The 24,857-nt window shown below is 54.5% G+C and overlaps 2 protein-coding genes across 4 annotated transcripts in view; one reads left to right on the forward strand and one right to left on the reverse strand.

Annotated features, from left to right (window-relative positions):
• Positions 1-11,586, forward strand: part of BAIAP2L1 (BAR/IMD domain containing adaptor protein 2 like 1) — a 94,869-nt gene extending 83,283 nt beyond the window's left edge. For all 3 annotated transcript variants that reach the window (XM_030300809.1, XM_032591639.1, XM_030300808.1), the window contains 2 exons: positions 10,712-10,749; positions 11,241-11,586. In XM_030300809.1, the coding sequence (XP_030156669.1) occupies positions 10,712-10,749; positions 11,241-11,316 (114 nt within the window). In that variant the 3' untranslated portion in view covers positions 11,317-11,586. The remainder of the gene's footprint in view (positions 1-10,711; positions 10,750-11,240) is intronic.
• Positions 11,587-13,157: 1,571 nt separating this feature from the next.
• BRI3 (brain protein I3) lies at positions 13,158-23,036 on the reverse strand. The gene is made up of 3 exons (XM_030300811.1): positions 22,766-23,036; positions 22,121-22,223; positions 13,158-13,648 (listed from the first exon to the last, which is right to left on the reverse strand). Exons 1-3 carry the CDS (start codon positions 22,905-22,907, stop codon positions 13,516-13,518), a joined length of 378 nt encoding a protein of 125 aa, XP_030156671.1. The 5' UTR covers positions 22,908-23,036; the 3' UTR covers positions 13,158-13,515.
• Positions 23,037-24,857: the final 1,821 nt, after the last annotated feature.

A 24,857-nucleotide genomic window follows, 5' to 3' on the forward strand; every position in this document is an offset into this window, starting at 1 on the left:
TACCAGTACAGAGCCCGACGCGGGGTCAAACTCACGAACCGCGAGATCATGACCTGAGCCGAAGCCAGACGCTCAGCCGACTGAGCCACCCAGGCGCCCCTAAAAATTTTATCTTTAAATAGAATACCTTTCATTTTTACACAACCACAATACCAATTATCATATCTTTAAAAATTGACAGTAATTCCTCAATGTCATCAATCATCATTCCTCAATCATCAAAGTTCTGATTGTCTTATTAAAATTTTTACAGTATAGTTTGAATCTGGATCCAGACCAGCTGCATACACTGTAATTGGTCACCAAGCCTCACGATGAGTGTTTGTACCTACGAGTCTCTTCATATCTTTTTCCTTGTAATTTACCTGGAAGAACCAGATTGTTGTCCTGGAGGGTGTCCCCAGGCTCAATTTTGCTGAATGCAATCCCGTGGTGTCCTTTACTGCATTCCCCTTTCTCCTGTATTCTCGGCCTTGATCAGATTCGGTATTACTGTTTTGTTTCTTTGCCTGTTTTGTTAGAGCGTTTCATTGGTGGTGGTGGTGGCGGCTAGTCCATCCAGGGGGACACATGTCTAGTTATCTCTCCCTTTGTGGTATCAGCAGCTTTGGTAATAACCGCCTCGCTCCATTACTTTAAGGCTACGTAATGTCTTTTAAGATAAAAGAACCTTGCCCCAAAATCATAGTTAACACTGAAATTATAAGCGAAAACACTGACATTTTAGCCAACACAGTCTCGGTTTTAGAAAACTTTCAGTGTTGTTACCGTGTCAGTAAAGCTTTATGACAAAAGTACTGATGCAGTTGTTATTATGCTGAATTGGATACAATGAAAAATCCTGTTTTCTCCTGCCCAACATAATAAAGAATAGCTAATACCATCCTTCTCAAACATTTTCCCAAAAATTGAATAGGAGGAAACACTTCCTAATTCATTCTGAGGCCAGCATCACCCTGATACTACAGTCAGGCCCCCTATTTCTGTCTTGTAAGCCAGAAGACATTTTTCTAGTGTTTCATCTTAGCAGCCATTAATGTTTGGTTTCATGTAACATTTTTTTAAAATGTTTTTATATTAGAAAGAGAGAGAGCGGGGAAAGGGGCAGAGAGAGAATCCCAAGCAGGGCTGCAGGGCTCAATCCCACTAACTGTGAGATATGACCTAGTTGAAATCAAGAGTCAGATTTAACCCACTGAGCCACCCAGCTGTCCCTCATATAACATTTAGAAGCCCCAAATATCTTAACGAAAATGCTTTCTTTGTATGGGTTCCAGTGGTGCTTTTAGTTATTCACTTTGCAAGTGTCAGAATAATGAATGCTGATGAACTCTTTTTTTTTTTTTTTGAGAGAGAGAGAGGGAGAGGGAGCAAGTGAGGGAGGGAGAGAGAGAGAATCCCACGAGGGGCAGAGAGAGAGAGAAGCAGTGCTCACTGGAAGCAGGGTTCGAACTCACCCAATGTGGGACTCGAACTCACAAACCTGAGTTCATGACCTGACCCAAAGTTAGGTGCTTAACTGACTGAGTCACCCACATGCCCCAATTAATAACTGAAACCTTCCATAAAAAAGGCATGTTTAGTACTTCCAACAGGCAAAGGAGTCAATACCTGTAGTGAGGTTGCATAACTTTGGTAACTAATGTTTCCGTGGCATCAGACAACTGTGACCAACCATACTTCTTTTTTAAAGACAGTTAAATGGTGTGTGAAGATGTACAGTGTAGAAGGGATCTGTGGACCACGGTGAGGCCTTCACGTTGGAATTCATCCATTGAGCATTGATTGACAAACTTACCATGCATGGTCCAGGCCCTGTGCTAGCCCTTGGGAAACAAACAGGAAGAAGAGCAGCCTAGGAGTGGAGTCCAGTGAGCAGTGGAGCCATGTGAAAGTGTGGGGGGCAAAGATGTGACGTGGGGGGGGGGGGAGGGAGGGCTCGGGCTCCTGGCAAGCACCAGGGGCGGCTTCTTGGTCGCAAGCATTTGAGCCAAGTTCTAAAGGAAGAGCTCTGACCAAACAAAGCCTTCCAGATGTGCATTCTGGGAACCGTGGTGGCTACGTGCGGTCCGGGGCCACAGCCAGACAGGCGGTGGGAGGGACAGGCTGGGAGAAAAGCACACCGAGCCAGGATGTCTGGGCCATGCGTCGTCCTTCCTGTGTCCTCCTGCACGGCAGGCATCTGCTGATGGCCCTCAGGGTGTGCGCTGGGGCCTGGTGACGGGCAGGAGGCGGTGCAGTTGTCCAGGGAATGAGGGCGGTGGGAGTCGCGTTCGGTGGAGATGGGAAGGGATGACAAGTTATTTAAGAGGTAAGAACTGACGGAGCTAGTGACCACTGTGGCCTGCTTGGAGAAACCATCGTCCTGTCTTCACTTTGGAAGCAGTTCTGGTTTGCTCACGTTAATGTATGTTGGAGCTTTTTTTTTTTCCTAATGTTTATTTTTGAGAGAGACCATGAGCAGGGGAGAGGCAGAGAGAGAGGGAAAAACAATCCGAAGCAGGCTCCAGGCTCCGAGCTATCAGCACAGGGCTCGACATGAGGCTTGAACTCACAAACCACAGGATCATGACCTGAGCCTAAGTCCAGACGTTCAACTAACTGAGCCACCCAGGGCCCCAGGAGTTTTTTTGATAATTTATGTAATTCTGAGTTCCAGATCTTTGAAATGCCAACATTAAAAAAAAAAAATTCTTACCTATAATTAAGTTATACATGTGAACTACTAGAAAAACATTCTGAATAATGTAAAATAATCAGGGTATTATGTATTTTTATTCCTTGAAGACAAAGTTACTTAAGGATTTTTAAAGTACAGAGTACACAGGTGAACTCAAGGCCCACTTCAGGCTCTCAGCACAGAGCCTGTGTGGGATTCTCTCTCTGCTCCTCATGCATTTCAGCTCTCTTTCTTTAAAACAAAAAAAAGAAAAGAAAAGGACAAAGTACAATTTGAGAGACCCTTCTTCTCACTTTTGATAAAAATGTTTTCATCTGTGTATATATATTTCGTGCTCTACTATATTTAACATAGATATGGCTTTATGGTGAAAATTTTGTCTCAGATTCTACTACAAATAAATTGATAAATTACCCCACTCTTGAGACAGAAATAAGGATGCTCTCGAATTAGTAACATTTATCCCTATTGAAATAGTTTTCATTTATGTATTATATATATATAAATATATATGTATATATAATGCACATATATACTGTACATATATATACATGTATATACACATACATATATGTATTGTATACAATATATATGTATAATATCTATTATACATAAATGAAAACTATTTCAACTATATTATACATAAAAGAAAACTATATATATGTGTGTGTGTGTGTATATATATATATATATATATATATACACATATTTATTTATTCATGCATTCATTCATTCATTCCCCAAATGCTGCCGTTTGCTAGATAAACACTTGCTGAAATGAGATTTCCTGTAACTCTACTGGGCCATCACAGCTGCGGACCTAAGTTAAAGAGCAAAGTCCAAGTTAAAATATCTAATCATTATACCTTATTTAAAATACTTCTTTTCAACGTTTATTTATTTTTGGGACAGAGAGAGACAGAGCATGAACGGGGGAGGGGCAGAGAGAGAGGGAGACACAGAATCGGAAACAGGCTCCAGGCTCTGAGCCGTCAGCCCAGAGCCTGACGCGGGGCTCGAACTCACGGACCGCGAGATCGTGACCTGGCTGAAGTCGGACGCTTAACCGACTGCGCCACCCAGGCGCCCCTAAAATACTTCTTTATTATTTATTTATTTAGAGTACACACAGGGGAGAGGGAGAGAGAATCTTAAGCAGGATCATGTTCAGCATGGAGCCCGATGGGGGATGCAATCCCATGACTGTGAGATCATGGCCTGAGCCAAAATCAGGAGTTGGATGCTTAACTGACCCAGGTGCCCCCAAAATACCTCTTTTTAAAGTAACACAATTTGCTACTTATAAAAATAACCAAAGAACTTTTGTTCTGTTAGAAACTATCTGTAACTTCACCTCCAGGATGACTGCTGTTAGCACTTCAGTAGATCTCCTTGAGAAAAATATAGGCAATCTGTTTTTTCAATTTTTTGGATTTATTTATTTATTTATTTATTTATTTATTTATTTATTTATTTTTGAGAGAGAGCATGAGCAGGGGAGGGGCAGAGAGGGAAGGGTGGAGAGAGAATCCCAACCAGATTCTGCCCTGTTAGTGCAGAGCCCTATGAGGGGCTTGAACTCACAGACTGTGGGATCATGGCCTGAGCCGAAATCGAGACTCAGATGCTCAACTGGCTGAACCACCCAGGCACCCCGACTAGATATTTTACCCTCCCTCCCCAGCACCCGCACACAGTAGGATCAGAACACTTTCTCGGACCAGGCATTTATGAGTGCCAGACGAGCCCCATGCTGCTGCCTGGGCTGGTGTGCTACAGGAAGGCTGCCAGCCCAGCTCTCTAAGCTCCCAGACCGTGGGGTGGACTGTGGGGCCTTGGGAGATGGAGGAGAGGGGGAGACACAGAGCAAAGGACTCGGAGTCCTTCAGATTGAGAAATGGTTCCGACACCTCAGCTGGCCGTGCATCAGTGTGTCCTGCCCCTCCCCCATCAGAACGCTCCGTATGACAGGTCCCACTGTCCCCTCTACGCTCTTCCCGAGGTACTGGCAGGTAACGATGATAGCTGCTTCGGTTTTGTGGTCTGGAGGGTAATGGAGAACACCAGTTCATAAAGGTCACAAGAAAATACCAACTGGTTTTTAAATTTTTTTTTTTAACGTTTATTTATTTTTGGGACAGAGAGAGACGGAGCATGAACAGGGGAGGGGCAGAGAGAGAGGGAGACACAGAATCGGAAGTAGGCTCCAGGCTCTGAGCCATCAGCCCAGAGCCCGACGCGGGGCTCGAACTCACGAACCGCGAGATGGTGACCTGAGCTGAAGTGGGACGCTTAACCGACTGAGCCACCCAGGCGCCCCCTAACTGGTTTTTAAAAATCAGCAACGCCCACAAAGTCAGAGGGCCTCCCTGAACAAGACACTGCCGGCCACGACTTCAGGGGCGCTCTCCCCCATCACCCTCTTCAGGAAACTCAGTTTTCCTTATCTGTAAGACCAGAGAGTAATGACCCCAAAATACGTACACAGTGCTTCCCAGTTGCACAGTGAGATTAAATGATTGATATTCCATTTCTGTCACTGACGTTTTGAAGTCCTATTTCAAGATCCTATGCAAACTGCCAAAGAAAAAACCCCACACCTCCAACGGCGGACACCCTCACGTGCTCCTCTGCTGACCCCGTTCTGTTAGCCGAGCGACTGCGTTTCGTCACTGGCAAGTCAGATCAGGAGTTCCGCGAACATAACTGAAACCTGCGGGCCTGCTGCGGGGAGGCACACGAGAACTGGTTCTGCTCCCCAGAAGTGATCTCAGGAGCCCTGGAAGCTCCTGGCATTGGAACCGGCCGCCTCGGCTCGGTAGCCTCTTGCCAGAGCAGCAGGAGGCACAGGATCTAATCCTCCGGTGTCAGGGCATGGGCAGGGCTGATCAGTGACTCATAACAGTTAGAGGATTGGACAGAAATGTCCCAGGGCTGGGTCATGCAGGCAGTGGCTACCATTTTGGACAATCAGGTATAGATCATACAAAAATAGAACAGTGTTCCATTAAAAAGCCTGATCTAGAAACATGGCGGAGAAGCATGTAGCATGACTCAAGCCTGCCTGGTACGCGGTCCTGGGATTTTGTATCTCAAAAGTTTTTATGCCCAGCCAGGCTGATAATTTATTTTTCCTAAACTAAAATTTTTAAACCAGCTGATGATGTTGGGGAAAGGTATGTTCTGCCTCAGCCAGATGCTGGGATCCATGGCAGCTGGCAAAGCATCTTAATACTTTTATACTTAATTTTTATGTACAACTGTTATTGTCAGTTACATGTAGTCTTAAAACACCAGGATTCTTAGGCTTAATTAAGTATACTAAACACCCAATCCTGGGAGCTGCCTACCATACAATGTTCCTGGGCCCACCAGCCCCACAGTACTGTAGCTACCCTGTGATGTTCTGAGACACCGACTTCTCCCTGGAGGGCTTGGGGGAGTGGTCCTTGGGACTGAAGCTGGAGGGTCTGATGGCCACGTTCTGTTGTTGCACAGGGCTGTTAAATAATCAGAGAACCAGGCTTGAAAGAGCTGTTGAAAACTAAGTTCTCCTCCACATACATTTGCTTCTCAAACTCAGCATTCACTGCCCTGTGCAAGCCACAAGTGTGTCTGAGGGAGGGCCTGGAGTGTGGCCTTTTTGGTTTGTTTTGTTTTTTGTTTTTTTGCTTCTCCTCTCCACAGGGGACACCTTGGTTCCCCAGGGTTGTTGACTCTTCCCTGTCTGGCCTTCAGTGTCCCCATTTTAGGAATAAAGGGGTTGAACTAGTTCAGAGGTTGTGATTCGTGAGATCAGTCTAGCCCACGTTGAGGATTGGCATTAGCTGCTAACATCTAAAACAAGCATCAGGATGGGACGCCTGGGTGGCTCAGTCATTTGACTGTGCGACTTCGGCTCAGGTCATGATCTCATGGCTCAGGAGTTTGAGCCCTGCGTCTGACTCTATGCTGCCAGCTCAGAGCCTGGAGCCTGCTTCAGATTCTGTGTCTCCCTCTCTCTCTACCCCTCTTCTGCTCATGCGCTGTATCTCTCTCAAAAATAGACATCAAAAATTAAAACCAGCATCAGGGCTGCCCGTGTTGCAGGTAAGAGCTGACTTCCAGCAGCTTCAGACAGGAAGGAACTATCTGATGGAAACAGCAGCCCAGAGAGGGCTGGTATAGCAAGGCCTCCCTCAGGGCTCTCTCATCAGTCACCCTGTCTTCTGGGGACATGGGCTCCGTATCACCAGTGGGCAGAGAGCAGAGGTCACCCCCCTCAGCATTCTCACTGGGCCACAGAAGTCCCTGTCTCGTCTGAGTGTCTGCCTACCACCAGGAGGACGACTGTGTGGGGTGGTCTTATGCTGACCTGGACCGCCCAGAAGCCGGGACCAAGTAGTTGCCTTCAGGTACGTGGGCATGTGGTGGACACCCAAGCAGAAGCCTGGCTAGTGGGAAGGGGAAGATGGATGGACACCACGTGGCAGCAAGTGCCCACGCAAGGTGGACTTGGGTGTTGTTTTCTGGGGGAATCACAAGATCTGCCCTACTCTGCCTGTTCCTGCTGGGTCAAAATAAGCTGGTTATGGGTTATCTTGCTGACCAGGCCCAAGGCCTTCACTGCCCTTACTGTCTCACGGATAACCTTTTCCGCGCTCATAATGACATGCCTAGCCCCTCGTGGTGCCTGGTTTTGTCACTTGATCACCTCCTGTCGTGTTGAGTACACTCCAGGCCAGCACCATGCTGCTTGCCGGAAGGGGACACAGAACATGCAACTGGCTGTGCCTCTGAGGCCATAGGTGCCGGCCTTTGTGAAGTCTGTAGAAAAGTGCGGGATACATACTGCTGACTCAGAGCAAGGCCCACATTGTAGAAGGAGTTTTTCTGCCGGGGGGCTGCAGGACCCTGGGGAGCTCAGCTCCACAGACCTGCTCTAGCATGTGCTGTGTGCCCTGCACCGTGCGTGTGGAGAATGTGGCTCACGACCTGCAGCCTGTGCAGAGGGGCCCTGGGGCCGCAGGAGGCGTATCAAGACCAGTCCGGTCCAGGGACGCAGGACCAAGAAAGGCCTCCAGAGACTTTGCTGTTTGGAAGAGGGAAAGACAGATTGGGGAACACAGAGACCAGGAGACCCGAACCCCATGACTCAGCCTCAGGGAGGCTGTGGTGGGACAGGTTCATTTGGAGCTTTTGGAGGCAGCAGGCAGGATGGACAGACGGGCTTGGGGCACTGGCCAGCGCAAGGGACGGGGTCGTGTGGTCAGCTTGGAGGGACGGTTCCACAGACGCTTCTGAGCACAACATGAGCCTTCCTAACAGACTGAATGAGGGCAGCGCCACACGGCCTGGGGGTGCCCTTCACTGGCAGGAAAGGGAACACAGGAGTGGGCTTAGTGGAAGTATGTTAAAGAGAGGAGAAACCTTTCTGAAAATGTCCTGTTTTTCTAAAAGCAGACATTCAAGAATGCCATATACAGGAAAGTGCAGGACTTTTCACAAAGCAGCTACATATAACCAGCACCAGAGCAAGACCTAGATTATCAGCCCCCCAGAAGCCCACCCCCCCCAACATACACACACACGGCGCTGCCCCTTCTCAGTGCAGACGGCCCCAACTTCGGACCCCGTGACGGCGCATCTGGTCTGGCCCTCAGAGGAACCGAACCACACAGCGGGCTGTCCTGTGGCGCTCCATCACTGCGTGGATCCACTGGATAGAAGGCTGTTGTCCCTTCTGTTGATAGATGTTGAGGCTGGCCCGTCAGGGCTGCTCTGAGTATCCCGGTGGGGTTTTGGTGCCCACGTGCACGCGTGTAGGTTGGCCAGGGTGTGTGCGGGGTACGTACCACACCAGGACCCGGGTTTGCCCAGCACTAAATAGCTTTGGGCCGTCCCAGGTTACTCTCACCTTCCTTCCTCACAGCGGAGTCGTCACTTGTCACTTTAGGGTCGGCTGTGCTGCATCTCTGCAGCCACTTTTGTTTCTCTCAAATGTCTGGACCGAGTACTCAAATGGCACAGCCTGTGAACATGTGGCTAAACTCGTTTTAAAGTTCAGTTGGGTCAGGGGCGCCCGGCTGGCTCATCGGTAGAGCATGTGACGCTTTATCTCACGGTTGTGAGTTCAAGCCCCACGTTGGGTGTAGAGATTACTTAAATAAATTTTAAAGTTCAGTTGGGTGAGTCGGGACTCAGGAGGCCCTCCTGGGAACAGGCCCCAAAGTTTTCCCTCTGAGGCTGAGTCTGGCTGGCAGGTACTCCAGGGAGGGTTTTGTTTCTGGTTTCCAGTTCAGAGCGCACGGAGCTTTCCTCAGACTTGAGGACGCACACGGCAGGGACAGAGCGTGCTCCCGGGAAAGGCCGCAGGAAGGTGGTTTCCAGACAGTATCAAGGAGCAAGAGGGCCGAGTGTGCCTCTGCGGCCAAGTGCAAGACGGGCAGAAGCCACACCTGGCTTTGCAGGAAGTGTGCTTTCCAGGCCAGGAGGGAGGACACTGGAGGCCTCTCTGCTGCGTGAGCCGGTGCCTCTGCGTATGGGCTGTCTGCTCTAGGCAACATGCCATTGCCAGCGGACTGAGCACACGTGCCATTGCAGGGCAGGCATCCTGGTGCTTTTTCAGTAAGTCATAAATTAGCCTGTAACCGTCACGGAACGAGAGCGCTACCCCACAAATGACTTGCTCTGAGGCCTGCTGGGGAAGCTCAGCACGCCTAGTAGGAAGAAATCATTTTGCAGCCATTTAAAACCCTATTAGGACATGCTGAGCAGGGCAGCCGCTGTGTGCATCTGTGATGAAAAGTAGACACAGGGGCGCCTGGGGGGCTCAGTCAGTTGAGCATCCGACTCTTGATTTTGGCTCAGGTCACGGTCCCAGGGCTGTGGGATAGAGCCCTGTGTTGGGGCTCAGGGTTTGGAGTCTGCTTGGGATTCTCTTTCCCCTCTGTCCCTCTCCCCCCACTCACTCTCCTCTCTCTCTCTAAAATAAATTACAAAAGAAAAGGTAGACACTGAATTGGGGCACAAGGCTGACTGGGGTTGCCTTCAGGTGCTTGGGGCTCCCCATCAGAATGACCTTGCTTACCTGCTGGTCTCGAGGTTCAAAGCACGCTCAGAGGTCTTCAGAGGCACAGAGACAGCAGGCACAGGTCTGAAGTACCCCAGTGCCCACAGCCTCTCTTGTACTTCGAGAATCTGTGTCCACAACCCAAGAGGAGCCATGCAGAAAGAGCCCTGACCTGGGCTTTGGCCTCCAACTATGGCCTTTGACCCTAGGCTGGCAACCAGAAGTGAGAAGAGCTATCTATCCTTCAGTGTTCAGAGGCCCATATGCCCTGAGGCCACTGGGACTCCTGGGAGCTTCCAGGAGTCTGGTCTGGTCTGGTGGCCTGTGGCTCAGACAGCATTACACTGCCCTCTCCTGGGCAGCCATCTGAGAATTAGCCCCACAAGCTCAGGCCAGTGATTTTTTTCAACAGCCAGAGCAGATTTAAAGCAAATTCTGAAAGCCTTCTAGCTTTATAAAACGAAGGACAGAAGGCACACACACCCCTGGTCCCTGGCCACACTGGGAGACCCCCCAAGTCCCCAGGCTCTGGTAGTTCCTGAAGGCAAGGGCAGTGTTGTCCCTCTGTCGTCTCATCTTCTGGAACGTCCCACCAGATCTCTGGCTAGCCCTTGGCACATCTGTGGGCACCAAAACCCAACAAGGTTTTATTTTTGCTTCCTGTTTGTCATGGCCTCATTCAGGACTGGGCTCCCAAAACACCAGTTGTAGGCACTATGGCTGGGCAGCTTAAGGGCCATGGTCTTCCAAGGCCTGAGACATGCCAGCACTTGTGAGGGCCCCTCACTGTCTTCGGTTTTCTGTTCTTGCCCTTATCCCTTAGGTGACTTTAGACAGACGTTGAGATGGCCTCAGGTGGGCTTACGCGCATGAGCCATAAATTGCTCCTTGCACTTTAGATATCTTTAGCTTTAAGGTTTTATTGAAAATGTCCCGGTTTCATGACCCTTCCATAAACTTCATCTTTATCTTCCTCACAGAACGACGCAAATGGGACAGCAAAGCCTCCTTTTCTCAGGTACGTTGAACTGTGTTCCTGGGGGTCTTGGTAGGTGCACAGCCCGGGGCAGGGGGTGGGGGAGGTGTCCCGGCTGAGGCGCCTTAGGCCTATGGGGTCCAAGGAGAAGGCGGCCGCCTTGTTCTCACAGCACAGGAAGCCTGCCCGGCCTCTGCCTGGGTCCCCAAGGGATGCCTCCCGGCCATGTTGCATTTGGCACCTTGATCCAGACCGCGTCCTTATGGCTCTCTCACGTAACCCCTCCCACACAGGGCCACAGAAAGGTGGGCTCTCCCATTACAGCATCTACAGCCCTGGAGAGTTCTGTGACGGGTGGGCATGGGTGCACAGAGAGGACTGCCACCGTGAAACGTCTGTGTCTAGAAAATGTCCAGAGTTTTATACAGAAGCCTTCTAACTTCACAGAGCAAGGACGGTAGTTCATAGCTCCTCTAAAACCCAATTCCCATCCTGTAGTGTGTCTGCAGACGTGGTTTTTCCTCCCCCTGCAGCGGAGAAAACCCCTTCGCGACGGTGAAACTCCGGCCAACGGTGACAAACGATCGCTCTGCACCGATCATTCGATGAAGAGCAGGCCGGGAGCTCCAGTCCCTCCGACGTTAAGTTCTCACTTGCAAAATGATTTGTTGTTTGGTGTGCGCTTAACTGTTGCAAAGCTTCGCCAAAGGGTGCCTGATTTTAAATGTATTCCACTTGAGCAAATCGACGCATTTTCTCAATTTAACATAGTTGGGTTGATACATTTGTCTTTAATAATAGTCTAGTGACCCACTCAAATCAGTGAAAATCTTTTCTTCCCGTTCTGTCAGAAGACCATAAATTTGGTTCCAATCCTTACTGTATCATTTTTTTTTAATATTCTGTGATTATTTTTTAATAGAATGAGGGATAGTCTGCTTTCGTGACCAGCTCTCTGCATGAAATGAGCACAGTTTTAAAAAGCACGTGCTCTTATCTAGCGTTGTAACATTATCTAAAGGAAAGGTTGTGTAAAGTTGCATCTTAGCATGCAAATCATAATTTTAAGCAATATAAATTATGAATAGTCTATAAAATTTAATTTTTTTTAACTCAAAAATTCTTAATTTTTGTTTAATCAAATGTAGAGCTACCTAAGATGGAGAAATCCCAAGTTCCCCTTGATTTAGACATAGCTACAGAGCACGGAGGTGTTTTGCCTGTCCCTGTCACGGCCACGTTTAGTACTTGCATAACCCCAGAGCTACGGACTTTGGTAGCTGGGAGTCACCGACTGGATTCCCCAATGAAAACACACCAGGCTGTGCTGCAGGTGATGGGCGTCACTCACGCGTGTAAGGACCCTGCGTGTGCAGACCCAGGGTGTTCTCGCTAAGCCGGCTGACCAAAGCTGCCGCCATCGCTGGTGTACTCTGAAACCCCTTGGGGTCCAAGTTTCTCCATTTCTGAGTCGGGTACGGACACACCTACGCACGCCCCGAAACAGCGCGTACAAAGCCACATGCCTGAGTCTCAGCAGCCGGGATGGGAAGTTCTGCATTTCACCCGAGACCTGCCCTGTGCCCTCAGAACCTGGGGTGTCCCGTGCCAAGGGACCTCGGAGCGAGTGGCCGAGTTGGTCTCTGGCTGCCAGGGATCGGGCCCTGTTTGGGAGGAGTGCAGAATCAGGACTCACACCCAGGCCATTCACTGTGTGTGGGCGAAGAGGGCCCTGTTTTTTTATCACAGCCCCTTTGGTCTCGCCGTAACTATCAACGTTTTTCTAGACACTTGAAACTAGTCCTGGGCAAACGCAGGTAAACCAGTGTGTGTGCGTGCCACTTCTCGTTCTTGCTCCTGTCCTGGCCGGGCTGGCAAACCAGACGAGGTCCCCAGGAGCTGAGGAGTCAGACCCGTGTGAGGGCTCTCCAGGGGCTGAGTGGTTGGTGGGCAGTACACCTGTCTTGAGGAAAGACGCTCCAGCCAGGAAAGAAAACACGGTCCACTTTAGTGAAGTGGTCCACCGCTCCTCTAAGAGGAGGGTTCACGGAAGCCCGGTATTTTCAACAGGGGGGTGGGGGGGAGGGTTTAAGACACAGCCCCGGTGTGTTACAGGGGGTGGGGGCCCTGGTCTCCAGAGCTCCGCTCTCTGGGATCCTTTGGCTTCATTACAGATTATTAGGTGCGGTCTGCGGGGATCCGGGGACCCGTTCTGCACCTCCAAGGAATGGGCCGCAGCGGGCACCCACCTGCCTCACGGAGGGCGGGCGGGCTTGCCTCAGGCCCCGGGCATGGAGTAATGTCAAGGTATTATGTTTCGTTATAATAATAAAACTTCGAAAAGCACATTCTCTGGAGCTGCGAATGCCTACAGAGGACTAGATCAAGATCGGCCACGATGGACAGTGTTGAAGCCAGGCGCTGGGTATGTTACTCTAGTCTGGTCACAATTTCCAACGTCCACACAAGTTTATTTATACAAGTGGCAGTGTGCACACCAGGCAGAACCAGGTCAACAATGGTATGAATCTCATTTATTTAAAACAGTATTTCTCACCTTTCTCAAATTGAAGACTGCAAAAAATAGAAGCAGTGCTTTATTGAGTTGTCATTCACCCCGAAGCAGTGCTGCTGCGTCCCCACGCCGTGACCCCTGCGCCCCACGAAACCGCAGCTCACGCGCACGCCGTCTATCCCGCCTCACTTTACAAAACAGTCCTGGAAGCTTAATCAAATAAAGCTACTGTACACGACATTTACATTAGAAAAAGACAGCTGGATGTAGGAAAGCCAGGTGTGTTGTTCCCTTTAAGTGAAGTTTGCTCCACAGTTGGGGCATCTTCGCTTCCTCAAGGCAAAACAGCAGATGAACCCAAACGGGAACAAGATGATGGCCAAGAAGATGCCCAGGAAGGTGAAGGAGTCCTCCAGAACCCCGACTCTGCAGAGAGAATGGGGGGGCACGCGCGTTAGGGTCCCCGGCAGAGCCCGAGGCTGGACCCAGTTCTGTACCCACCCCACACCCCGGCACAAGAAGGGACTGAGGCCGCGAGGACCCAGGGCCCCGGGTGCCTCACGGTGACCAGGTCCACAGAAGCAGCCTTCACCCCTCCAGCAACAAACCCCCGGCCTCTTACACATGCCCATTTACCCAGGGGAAGGCTAGCTGCCGCTCTCAGCCGCTATGTTACCTACAGGAATTACCACTTACAAAGACAAGAACGTTCAGTTGCCACATAACCTGCCGTGTTTTCTCCTCCGTCACAAAAGGAAGAACAAGAAGCAAATGCTAGTTTCTATAAAAATTCTTGTATCTCTGAAAACAAGACCCAAGAAAACCGTATCATTTTAGAGTTTTTCTCCCCAGTGTTGAAAAGTTTTATTCTTCTATTCCTTAGAGGGAAATTCCAAAAACTTATGAAGTTTAGAATTCAGACTTGGGGGATGGGTACAATAGATTTTAGTGAACAATTAAAATCAGCCATATTCACAACGTCTGGAAGAAGGCAGCACTTAACAGGGTGCCTGTGTGCTCAGTCGGTTAGGTGTCTGACTTTGGCTCAGGTCATGAATCTCGTGGTTCGAGCTCCGCCTCGGGCTCTGTGCTGATAGCTCAGAGCCTGGAGCCTGCTTCAGATTCTGTGTCTCCCTCTCTCTCTGCCCCTCCCCTGCTTGTGCTCTCTCAAAAATAAAATCACTTAAAAAAAAAAATAAAAGAAAAAAAGGCAGCATGTATCTTGAGAATTTAATCTGTTTCTTCAAAAAGTCAAGTTTACCTTCAATGCGCACAACACACAATTACCACAAGGCGCCTCCGGGCTATCACCCCAATCATGAGCCACGCGAGCACAGGTTCAGTGATCTGAAGTCACCACTCACATCCTAGGGTCCTTTTCAAAGGCTCGCTCCCAAAGGTGGGAAGCAAGAGCCGTGTGCTCAGCTCTGCCTCTGCTCCTTAGGCTACTTCTGGAAAGTTCTGGACACAGCTGAAATTAAAATGAGAGCCGCAATAGCCAGCTCAGCCCTAATGAGAAACCCATCACATTCCGGAGACCGAGGAAGAGCCGGTGGAAACAAACTCTCCCAGGCGGCCGGGGACGCCTCTAGCCCTGTCTACCGCGATGCGAACCGAGGACTTTTAGTGAACAGGGCCCTTCACCAGATTTCACGGGAACAAATGTGCCAAAGTGCCCAGGGCTGAGTACTGAGAAGGAATAAAGGAGGGGCTCCACGGGAGGACAGGAGCTGGGTAGTGAGCAGGAAGACCTGACCCACTCCTTCCTGGGGAGGCCCCCACTCCGGTGCCCCCTGCCCCGGGTTCACCCCAGCTGCCTTGGTCTCCCTAAAGCCAGGTCTCCCCTCCGTGCCTCAGCCTGTCTTCAAACACTGCTAAGGATCTCTTGTGCCCTTCCAGAATGTTCTGGAAACAGCTGCTTCTCCTTTTGCCACCTTGTGTGTGCAGAGGAAGGTTCGGCTTAATAGAAGCACCCAACAGAAGGCTTCCTCCACTCAAAATGCCAAAGCTGCTAATGCTGCTCCTTCTGAGGGCCACACTGCGCCCAGCCCTACGGAGCAGGCGGGGGAATTGTGAGAAACCAGACTAAGAGGCCTGGTTTTCCACTGCTTAAAGAAAAAAATCAAATTCAATGCCCACTTCTCTTCCTACCCACTCAGGAGAGGGTTGCCTGAAACTTCCACAATGGACAGACAGTAGGGTCAGAAGCGCTTCCCCAGGTGCTGGTCCTAACACACTAGTTCCCCTGATAAACTGCAGAAAAGGGGGGGGGGTGGTTCTCTGGTCAATTTGGGGAAACTCTCTCCCCATCCTGGTATCACAGGGCACAGTAGTTTAGGAATGGCTCTGAGAAGTCCTGTAGTAAAGCCATCTGTTGAACTGTTGTTTCAGCCGGCATTTGCCAAACCGATGTGTGTGCCGAACGGTTAGACTGGACACAGGCAAGGCCAGATCTGGGGGAAAGTTAATCAGTAGGCCTGAATTTCTCTCAGCAGAGTTACCTTTCCTTGAGAGCACGCACCAGCAGAGAGGGGGGAGAGAGGATCCCAAGCAGGCTCTGCACTGTCAGCACAAGAACCTGGCACGGAGCTCGAACCCACGAACCTGGAGGTCATGACCTGAGCCGAAATCAAGAGTCAGACTTGCTTAACTGACTGAGCCGCTCAGGAGTCGCCTAAGGACTGCAAAGGCGGTCGGGTCACCACACTGCTCTCGGGCCCTCCCATGGCTGCCCCTGCCCGTGGGAGTCCGGACGCAGCTGCGAGGGGCCCACCTTACACCTGCCCCACCGGAAAAAGCACCTAAGGCCATGCTGCCAAAGTCAGGGGTGAGTGAGGCTGTGGGCGACCAGCTGTGTCCCCACACACAGGGAGACTGGACAGGCCGCCCCGGGCAGGGAACACACCTGCTCTGTCCACAATCCCCGCCCACGACTCCTGCAACTACTGATGCTTATCAAGCCACTAACAGAGCAGCTGGAAGCAGCCGGGCGGCCCTGTACCAGTTGGGAGTTACGGCACCACCCAGGTGCCACTGTCCTTCCTCCTGGCCTCTAGCAACGTTCCACCTACAGCTGAAGTCCCGGGAACCACACCAGTTCACACGTTCGGTCAGAATGTCCAAGGAAACAGCGGGGGGCAGGGGCGAGCCGGGCCTCACAGCTGGGTCACCTGCACCAGCACAGAACCTTGCAGAGAAGACTGCCCCCTGGAGGAGCAGAGGGTGCCTCGCCCGGCGTCCCCTCCAGGGGCCAGTGAGGCCCAAGGACCGGGACTACCGGGCTGAGCACCCACCCAAGCTGGACACTCCACGTCATCTCGTGTCAGGATCCAACCTGTCAAGAGGCACAGCCTAGAATCCGTGGTGTCTGCTCAGAGGCTCCAGGTGTCCGGCGGGAGGCTGGGGCCAAGGCCTGTCCTGTCGTCCTCAGTGCCCTCAAGTGGGTGCGTGTGGGCAGCCCGCACCCCTGGCTACAGGAGCCCCCCCCCCCCACCCTGCTCCGCCCCAGCTGGGTGCAGTCTCCCCGGCGGTGCGGGGGCCGGGAGCTACCCACGCTGCCTAGCAGGCCCGCCGCCATGAACCGCCCATCCTGGGGGCTGCTTTTCCCGGGTGCTCCAGGGCCCGCCCACCACCAAGCGCACCCGGGAAGGCTGGTCACTCTCGCCCAGGCCCTCGCTGCCCTGGAACCCGGGGGACCGGCCCCCCTGCTCAGCCCCCGGCAGCTGCTCTGGGAACCTAAAGGGCAAAGTGAGGGTAACACGGGCTGACCCGGCCCACCTCCGTTTCCCAGACACGAGTAACACCAGCCTGCGGTGCTTTCCGTCCAGACCTGTCACTCACTGTCACCAGAGCACAGCCCAGCTCGCACCATTCACCTTAGGGGCCATCCCTGCCAGCAAGTCTGCGACCAGACCACCTCCCACAAGACAATGACCAGAACCCAACCTGGCTCTGAAGCCTGAGGGACAAAGGGACGGCCAGCAGGAGCCTCCAGCTCTCGGGCACCACACTTCCCACTGGAAAGAGTCTTACCCACAATTCCAAACAACAGAAAGCTCTGAGAAAACTTTTTTCATAGGCTTACAGGAAACTCACCTGGCAGCCACAGGTGACCTGAACTGATATGGCCATTGATGGTCATAATGCATTCACTTAACGTGAATATTCACATCTTGCTACAAAAATATTAATGTTTTGACCAAGAGTAATGCCCCAGACCTCAAAAACAATGCTGACATAATTTAGTTTTTAAAAATCCAGACTCTTCTGGGCGCCTGGGTGGCTCAGTTGGTTAAGACTCCAACTTCGGCTCAGGTCACGATCTCCTGGTTGGTGAGTTCGAGCCCCACATTGGGCTCTGTGCTGACAGCTCAGAGCCAGGAGCCTACTTCGGATTCTGTGTCTTCCTCTCTCTCTCTCTCTCTCTCTCTGTCCCTCCCCTGCTCACACTCTGTCTCTAAGATAAATTAAAAAAATTTTTTTTAAAAATCCAGAATCTTCTGAACCGAGAAACATAATCTGATCTCTGGGCCATTCTTGATGCAGCAACACTCCAGGTTACAGAGCAGACCTGTCCTCAGTTACGGTCCCCATGTGGCCACCACAGGAGGGATGGGATGCCATGTCCTGGCCATCTCCTGCCGGCCTCTCCCAGCTTCCCACACTCTTCTCCCCAAACCCCCCCGGAAAGGCCCCAATCAGTTCAGGACAAAGTTTCAACTCTTTCAAAGTGGCTCAGAATCCAAACTGAGCAGGTTGCTCTCGCTGAGGATGGAAGGCCCCGCCCCCATTCTTGAGCAACAGATTGTGTGGTTGTATGTGGGTGTGAGTGTGTGTGGTTGGGTGGCCGGCAGGGGCGGGGGGGGGGGGGGTCAGGGAAGCTGGGGAAATAAGGAACTTGACAAATGCTGAAAATGCTTATTGGATGTCTGACTCATCCTATGGAGAGAGGGGCCGCCCGCCATCTATCCAGAGCGGGCCTGGGTGACGCGCTGGATGGGCAGGACGACAGAGGCCCTGCCTGCACGGGGGTCCTGCTTCACAAGGGACGGCAGCATGGGAGGCCCGAGCCCACGCGTCCCAGGAGGTCCTGAGGCTGGGTGCCGGATTTCCCCACCTCCCGCTTTCCTCACAGCAGCCCCGCCCAGGGCTTCCCAGTCCCCACCCCACCCCCCCCCACCCCCCCCGCCCCGGGGGACCTGGTACCACGAGCTCCAGCCGCCCCCGGTTCGTCCCCAACTACTCACTCGTCAAGGCAGAACGCAGCCGGGGGCAGTGCCCAGACCAGCCCTCACCTGAAGGACTAGCCTCTGTGGGGAAAGGGAGCGGTGGACTTCTCGGGGTGGGGAGCAGATGCCCCGGCACGCGGCCACCCCGGCCACCCGGGTCATACCCTCCCGCCTGGCGCATCCGTCCGGCCTTCTGCGGTCCCAGGGCCTCCCCTGCAAACAGGCCGCTGGCAGCTCTGAACGGCCTCACGCCTCCCCGAGCAGATCACGGGGCGGGGCGAAGGGGTCTTCCACGACCACGGCCTCTGGAGGTGCCGCGGGCCACCCAGGCTCGGTCCTCGGCCCGCAGACGGGAGGCGGCCCCACGCTCCCTCGAGTGCTCCCACGGGCTGCACGGCCCGCCGAGTCCCGGCTCACCTGGGAACTACTCCCCCTCCTCCGGGACCGAGGACCGATGAGACGGTGCACACAGATCCCTTCCTCTCAGGACCCCTCCACACACCACCACGTCCCCCCACGTCCCGTGTCATACCCTCACTGCCTGCCTGTGCCCCCACCGGCTCTACCAGGGTCACCAGTCCCCTCCACGCTGACCACCCCAGGCCACGTGCACCTTACCGCTGGCTTCAGGCGACACCTGACCCTGATCTGTTCGTGGAGCCTCTCTCGGCTTCCAAGGCCCCACTCATTCCCAGATCTCCTACCCCCTCTCTGGTTATCCCCGAAACTAAATACCCGAGGACGCCCAGCCGGTGTCAGTGGGGAACCCGGAGCAGGCCAGGCCCTGGGTCTGCTGCTTTACGCGCGCTCTGGCCTCGACCCGTGCTGCTCAGAGCGCCTTCTCCACGGGCGACCCCAGCACAGCCCCTGGTGCACCCAGCCGGGCCTGGTATCCCGGACTCTCGGTGCCACCTCCCTGGGATCAGGATCCAGGCACAGCCCACACCCCCCCAGGGGAGGCCCAGCTTCGGAGAGCCCGGGGGCCCGGCTGAGCAAGACGGCACCCGGTCCCGGCGGGCAGGGCGAGAAGGAGCACTCTCATCCTCTGGGCTCACACGAAAAGCTCTCTTGCAGCCGACTAAAAAGGGAAGACAGAGTCAGGCTGCTTAAGATGATGGCCAAGTGACAAGGGACACAGGCCTCTCGCGCCAAGCCTCCCTCAGAAGAAATCACAGACGTGTGACTTGGGCAAATCGCTGCCAAGCTACCAGGGAGGGAAGGGGACAGAGCCTGGCGGGCTGCACGGAAAGGGAGAAAGTACAGTCACAAGACAGTGTCCTGTCTCCCAACTCTAGACACCGTGCCCAGGGGCCACCTCTCCATCCTGCCCAGAGAGGAGCGGCCTCAAGGCCACGCGCCCACTCCCCAAACCACAGGAGAGCCTCCCTAGGAAGCGCCGAGAGAGCTCTCCCTCCTTCCCGCTGCCCACCTCCCTTCCCGCACCCCCCCCCACACACTCCCCCATGCTGCAGAGGCACAGAAAGGACCGCTCCCCAGACAGGAGGGCGCTGCCGGCAGGGGGCAGGCAGGGGGCAGGGATGCTCTTGCACGAAGAACCCAAGTTAAGTGCTGGAGGGGCCCTTAGCTCTGGCATCCATCCTTCTTGGGCCACAGAGGAATGGGCCAAGAGGGAGTCCGTGTGTGGTCCCAACACAGTTCCCGGACTTGCTCTCAGAGCACCCACTCCTCACTGCCTTCCGCCCCGAGAAGGAAGGACGGGGATCCCCACACAGAAAGAAAGAAGCCTGTCTCCGACACAGGAGTCCCGCACCTCAGCCTTCAGGCAGCCTGACCTTGATCGGGATTCTGCAGGACTGGGGCTCTGGGACCCGAGGCAGCAGAAGCCACTGGCCCCCAAAATGACAGAGCTCCCACCCCAGGGAAAGTCCTCCCCATCTGGCAGCAGCCACGTGGGCCTGGCTGCTGGTCTGTGCACAGGCACGAGGGCCAGGAAGGGGGCTTCAGAGAGCATCCCAAGACGCTCCCGTTTCCCAGGAGGGAAAACAGGGCCAGGATCTGAACCCAGTTCCTCCAGCAGGCTGGGCACTGGGACAGAACACTCGGACGTAGCGTGGAGGCCAGGAAATCCCAGACCGCTCTGCTCCAGACAGACCCCCTCCCCCGGCCCCCCTCTAGTCTGCTGGCCTGACACCACTCCCTAAACTTGGGAGATCACTCGATTCTCCCACCCAAAAATAGGCCTTTGGAATCCTCCAGCTGGCCCAAGTGGGGACAGCACTGTGCAAGCAGCCAGGGCTCTGAGCACCCGGGACCGCCTCAAAGCCAAATACAGCGGGTTTCCCCTCACCCACCTCTACAAGCAACCCCCCGAGACACCGGGACCAAGTGCCGATCCCTGCTCAGCCCAGCGGCACGCTGCCAGCGCCCAGGCCACAGGCCTTCTTCCCACCCTTGGGAAGCTGTGACGCCCCCGGGTGCCCAAGAAGAGAAGGGCGGTCAGGAGGGTGCGGGTCATTCGCCCTCCACCCGCCCCCTCCGTGTCCTCCAAAGGCGTATCAAAGAGGGGCCTGTTCCGAGGGGCGCCTGGGTGGCTCGGCCAGTTAAGTGTTGGATTCCTGGTTTTGGCTCGGGTCGTGATCTCGGGCTTCGTGAGTCTGAGCCCCAGGTCAGCCCAGCGCTGACTCCGAGCTGATGGTGCAGAGCCTGCTCGGGACTCTCTCTCCCCGCCTCCCTGGCTCACATGTTCAACCTTTCTCTCCAAGTAAATAAACAAACTTGAAAAACCCAGAAAACAAAGAGAGATGCCTGTTCTGAGTTTACATATGAGGCACGTGGCCAGCCCACAGCCCTCTTTACTAAGTACTCAGTTGGCTCTGGGAGTCCCCCTCCTCCCCTCATCTCTGCGATGCCCCCCCTCCTGGACGGCACTCACCCCCCACTCGTTACCCCTGTGACTCTGAAACCTTTAACTTCCCCTTGACTCCACCCTGGGCCTTCCAGATACACCTGTGACACGAAGCCTAAGTGTAAACCAGTGTTTCTCAATTCCATCTCTGAGACTTCCAACTTCCTCCTCCCACTCAAGGGGCTGACCTGGACTCTCTCACATCAACCAAGGGCAAGGACCAAGTCTTACCCGAGTCTGACTCCTACAGACACCTGCCAAACTCCAGAGGCTCTGGTTTGAGAATACGAAAAAATCGCTCCTGCCCCCAAAGAAGCCCAGTGTTTCTGTCCTCCTCCAGCTGACCGCCCTGCAGGGGATGAAGCAGCCCTCAAGGAGGGTGCTCCCCTGGCCTCCTGGACCCCCGGCTCCTTGAACACACTAGCCACTGGGGCTTTCCTAGCTGCCCCTTCCCAGCAAAATGAAACCTTTCACCACCTTCCAGAATCAACTGCAAAGCAAACTTACACGTCCTAGAACCAGGGACATGAGACATTAACATTTCTACATCCCACTCATTTGGGACTCGGTGGCCCCAAAAGCACTCTCCTCAGGAAAGTGAACCCCTCCCCTATGACCCGTGCGACGTGTTTAGATCTAAGGACAAAAGAACCCTCTCTCCCCCACACCGCAGGTCAGTAGCTTGTCCCGAGACAAGACTAGCCCACTTCCGAACGAGTCCGCCTCTCTCTCTGAGATTCTGGGTGTGTGTTCTCGGCATGGGGGGCGGGGGGGGGGGGGGACAGCCCCCGGCCGGTGACATACCTGCAGACCGGGCAGCCTCCAACGACAACGATGGAATTGGCAGGGTACCTGGTGACATTTCGACTGTGGATGTTGTAGACCCTGGGGTGGTGGGTGGGTATCCCTGTGGGCAGGAAGGCACGTGAGAAGGGGGCAGGGAGGAAATCTGGGAAGCGTGAGGACTACTCCTACCTTTCCCCCCGACCTCCCCCCACTTATCCTTTCCAAAATCAAGACGACAGCCGCCTTCGCCGAGAGCCCGCGACGGGCTTGACCGGGTGCTAACTTGCAGACGGCACCTGGTTAACGAAGTTAATTGGCAAGACGGCCGTGGCGCGTCCCGAGAAGAGCCGGCCTGGTGCTCGCGAATCCCCCCCCACCCCCCCGCCGCCCCCGGGTAGGCAGAGGGCCGCACGGCGGGATCCCGCTGCGGGAGCCTCACCCGCCGCCCCCGTCCACACCGGCTCGCGTTCCCGGCCCCGGGGAGGCTCCTCGGCAGCACCCGCGCGGGGACCCCCCCCCCGCCCCCCGCCGAGCACGGCCGGGCCGCGCCCCCCGCCGCCGCCGCGTCCGGAGAAAAGTTGGTTTCGGGGTTAAAGGTCGCCACAGCACGGAGCCCAAAGTTTGCTCCCGGCCCCCCCCCCCGCCCCCGCCCGCCGGGCGCACCTGTGACGAGGTAGGGGTAGGGCGGCGGCGGGGGCGCGGCGGGGATGGCGCCGTAGCCGTGCGGGCCGCACGCGAAGTCGCCCTGGCCGGCCTCCAGGTTGTAGGCGGGCGGCCGCTCCTGCAGCAGGGGCTTGTGGTCCATGGCGGGCGGCGCCCACCGCGCCCGGCCCGGCTCCCGCCCGGACTCCCGCTCGGACTCCGGCTCCTGCGCCGGCTCGGACTCGCGCGGACGCCCGGACCCGCCGGCGGGACCCGCTCCTCGCGGGCGGCGGCGGCAGCGGCGGCGGCTGCGGGGCTGGGCCCCTCTCGGAGGCGGGCGCCGCGGGCTTCCCCTCCGCGCCTCCCCCCGGCCAGTCACAAGACCCGGGTCACGTGGCGCAGCTCCCGGCGGGGGGTGCGGCGCGGGGCGGGGCCGGCGCGGCGTCTTAAAGGGGCCGCGCCCGCCCCGGGCCACCCGCTAGGCAGCCTGCCGCCTTGACCCAGCGCTCTGCCCTGCGCCGCTTCCGCGGCCCCCAGACCTCCCACCGCGAGGAGACTGCCCGCCGCACAGGGGGCTGGGGGGAGGTGCCGCACTTGGGTCGTGACTTTTATGGCCCGCGGACCCCGCCCCTTCCAGAGCCGGGGTCGGCCCCACCCATCTCCTAGCGGAGACCCCCGTGGTAGGCGGGAGATCCGATGGCCCGAGCCCACTCACCACGGGGAAGGGCAGGGACCCGGGGCGGCCTGGAGGAGGGTCCAGGATGGGCGAGTCCCCCGGCTGTTCTCCATCCTGGGCAAAGGAGCGGGGCGGGGGGGGGGGGGGGGGGGGAGGGGCTCCGCGTTCCGAGTAACCCCGGATCCCAATCAGGGCCGCGGCCGGGGTCAATGGAAGCTCAAACCCCTGCGGGAAGAAGCAGGGCGCGCATCTCAACGTTGCCTGCTCGCGCTCGGCTGATGCTCATTCCCTCGATTTTCGTCTTGACAAATTAGATCATTTCTAGGAGTTGCAGCCACTGATTACAAATAACTCCCCATTTGGGGACAAAACCCTAGCTATTGAGCACCTCCTACGTGACAAGCACTGTTCCGGTTGTTCCTCGGTTTCACTCACCGGCACAGCAACCCGGGAGGTACTTATTAGCCCTGGTTTACGGGCCCGGCCCGGGGACAGAGGCTCAGACAAGGGGAGTGGCCTAAACTTGGCGCAAAGACCAACCACTCGGTTGGGTTCCCTCAAAGAAGCATTTTCCCCGTCACCTGCTAATGCTTAATGGGTTTGTAAAAAACTTTAAAAATAAAGATCTGAATTTGTAGCTCCTCTAGGCCTTTCCAGGGCCTTCTGTAGCATTTGGTGTTTCCCAGCCTCTTTTACGTGACCTGCAGTTTGATCCAGCGCGAGGACAAAGGACAGCTGAGACCCCAGCCTATTTTGAATTTCTCCGAAGAGACCATCTTCTCTGTCACAAGTGTGACTCCTCAAAGCCCATCCCCACCTTTTATCTCCTGAACCGGTCACCATCATCCCAGCATCCTGTGGGGCGGAACGAGGGATGGGTCTGGCTAGCATCCAGGGAGGGCCAGGTCAAGAAAAGAGACTGCAGAGGGGCCAGGGCTCTGGGGCCAGCAGAGGTCCTGGCCTGTGGGAGAAATGGCTCCACAGGACAAGAGCCCCCACCAGGGAAAAACAGGGGTGCATCCCCAACCTCATCGACCAGTGAAACGTGGGCTTAGGTCAAGCCTGCTAACACTCTGTCAGCTGTGCACACCCATATGGGGTCCCCCGTCCTTCCCCAACACCCAACCGTGCCAGTGTAGTAGCAGTTAGCTGGTGAGGTCATTTCTCATTGGACTGCAGGTAAATCGGCAGATGTCCCTTCAATTTCCCCAGTTAATTCTCCCTTCCTCACGTGCCTTTGTTTGCTAATCAAACTCCACAAAATCCTTAGCCTCTGGCTCCCTTTTCCTCCAACAATTGATTCCTCCTCCCCCCCCCCCCCCAGCTTGGAAATCCATATTCGTGAATGAGAGGATGTGGCTTGGGATTTCCCAACATCACTCTGGTAAACATTGCTCACAGACACAAAACAGGTCCTGCTCCTTAATTCTTGAGCAA

Source organism: Lynx canadensis, chromosome E3 (assembly GCF_007474595.2).
Source record: "Lynx canadensis isolate LIC74 chromosome E3, mLynCan4.pri.v2, whole genome shotgun sequence".
Lineage (NCBI taxonomy): Eukaryota > Metazoa > Chordata > Mammalia > Carnivora > Felidae > Lynx > Lynx canadensis.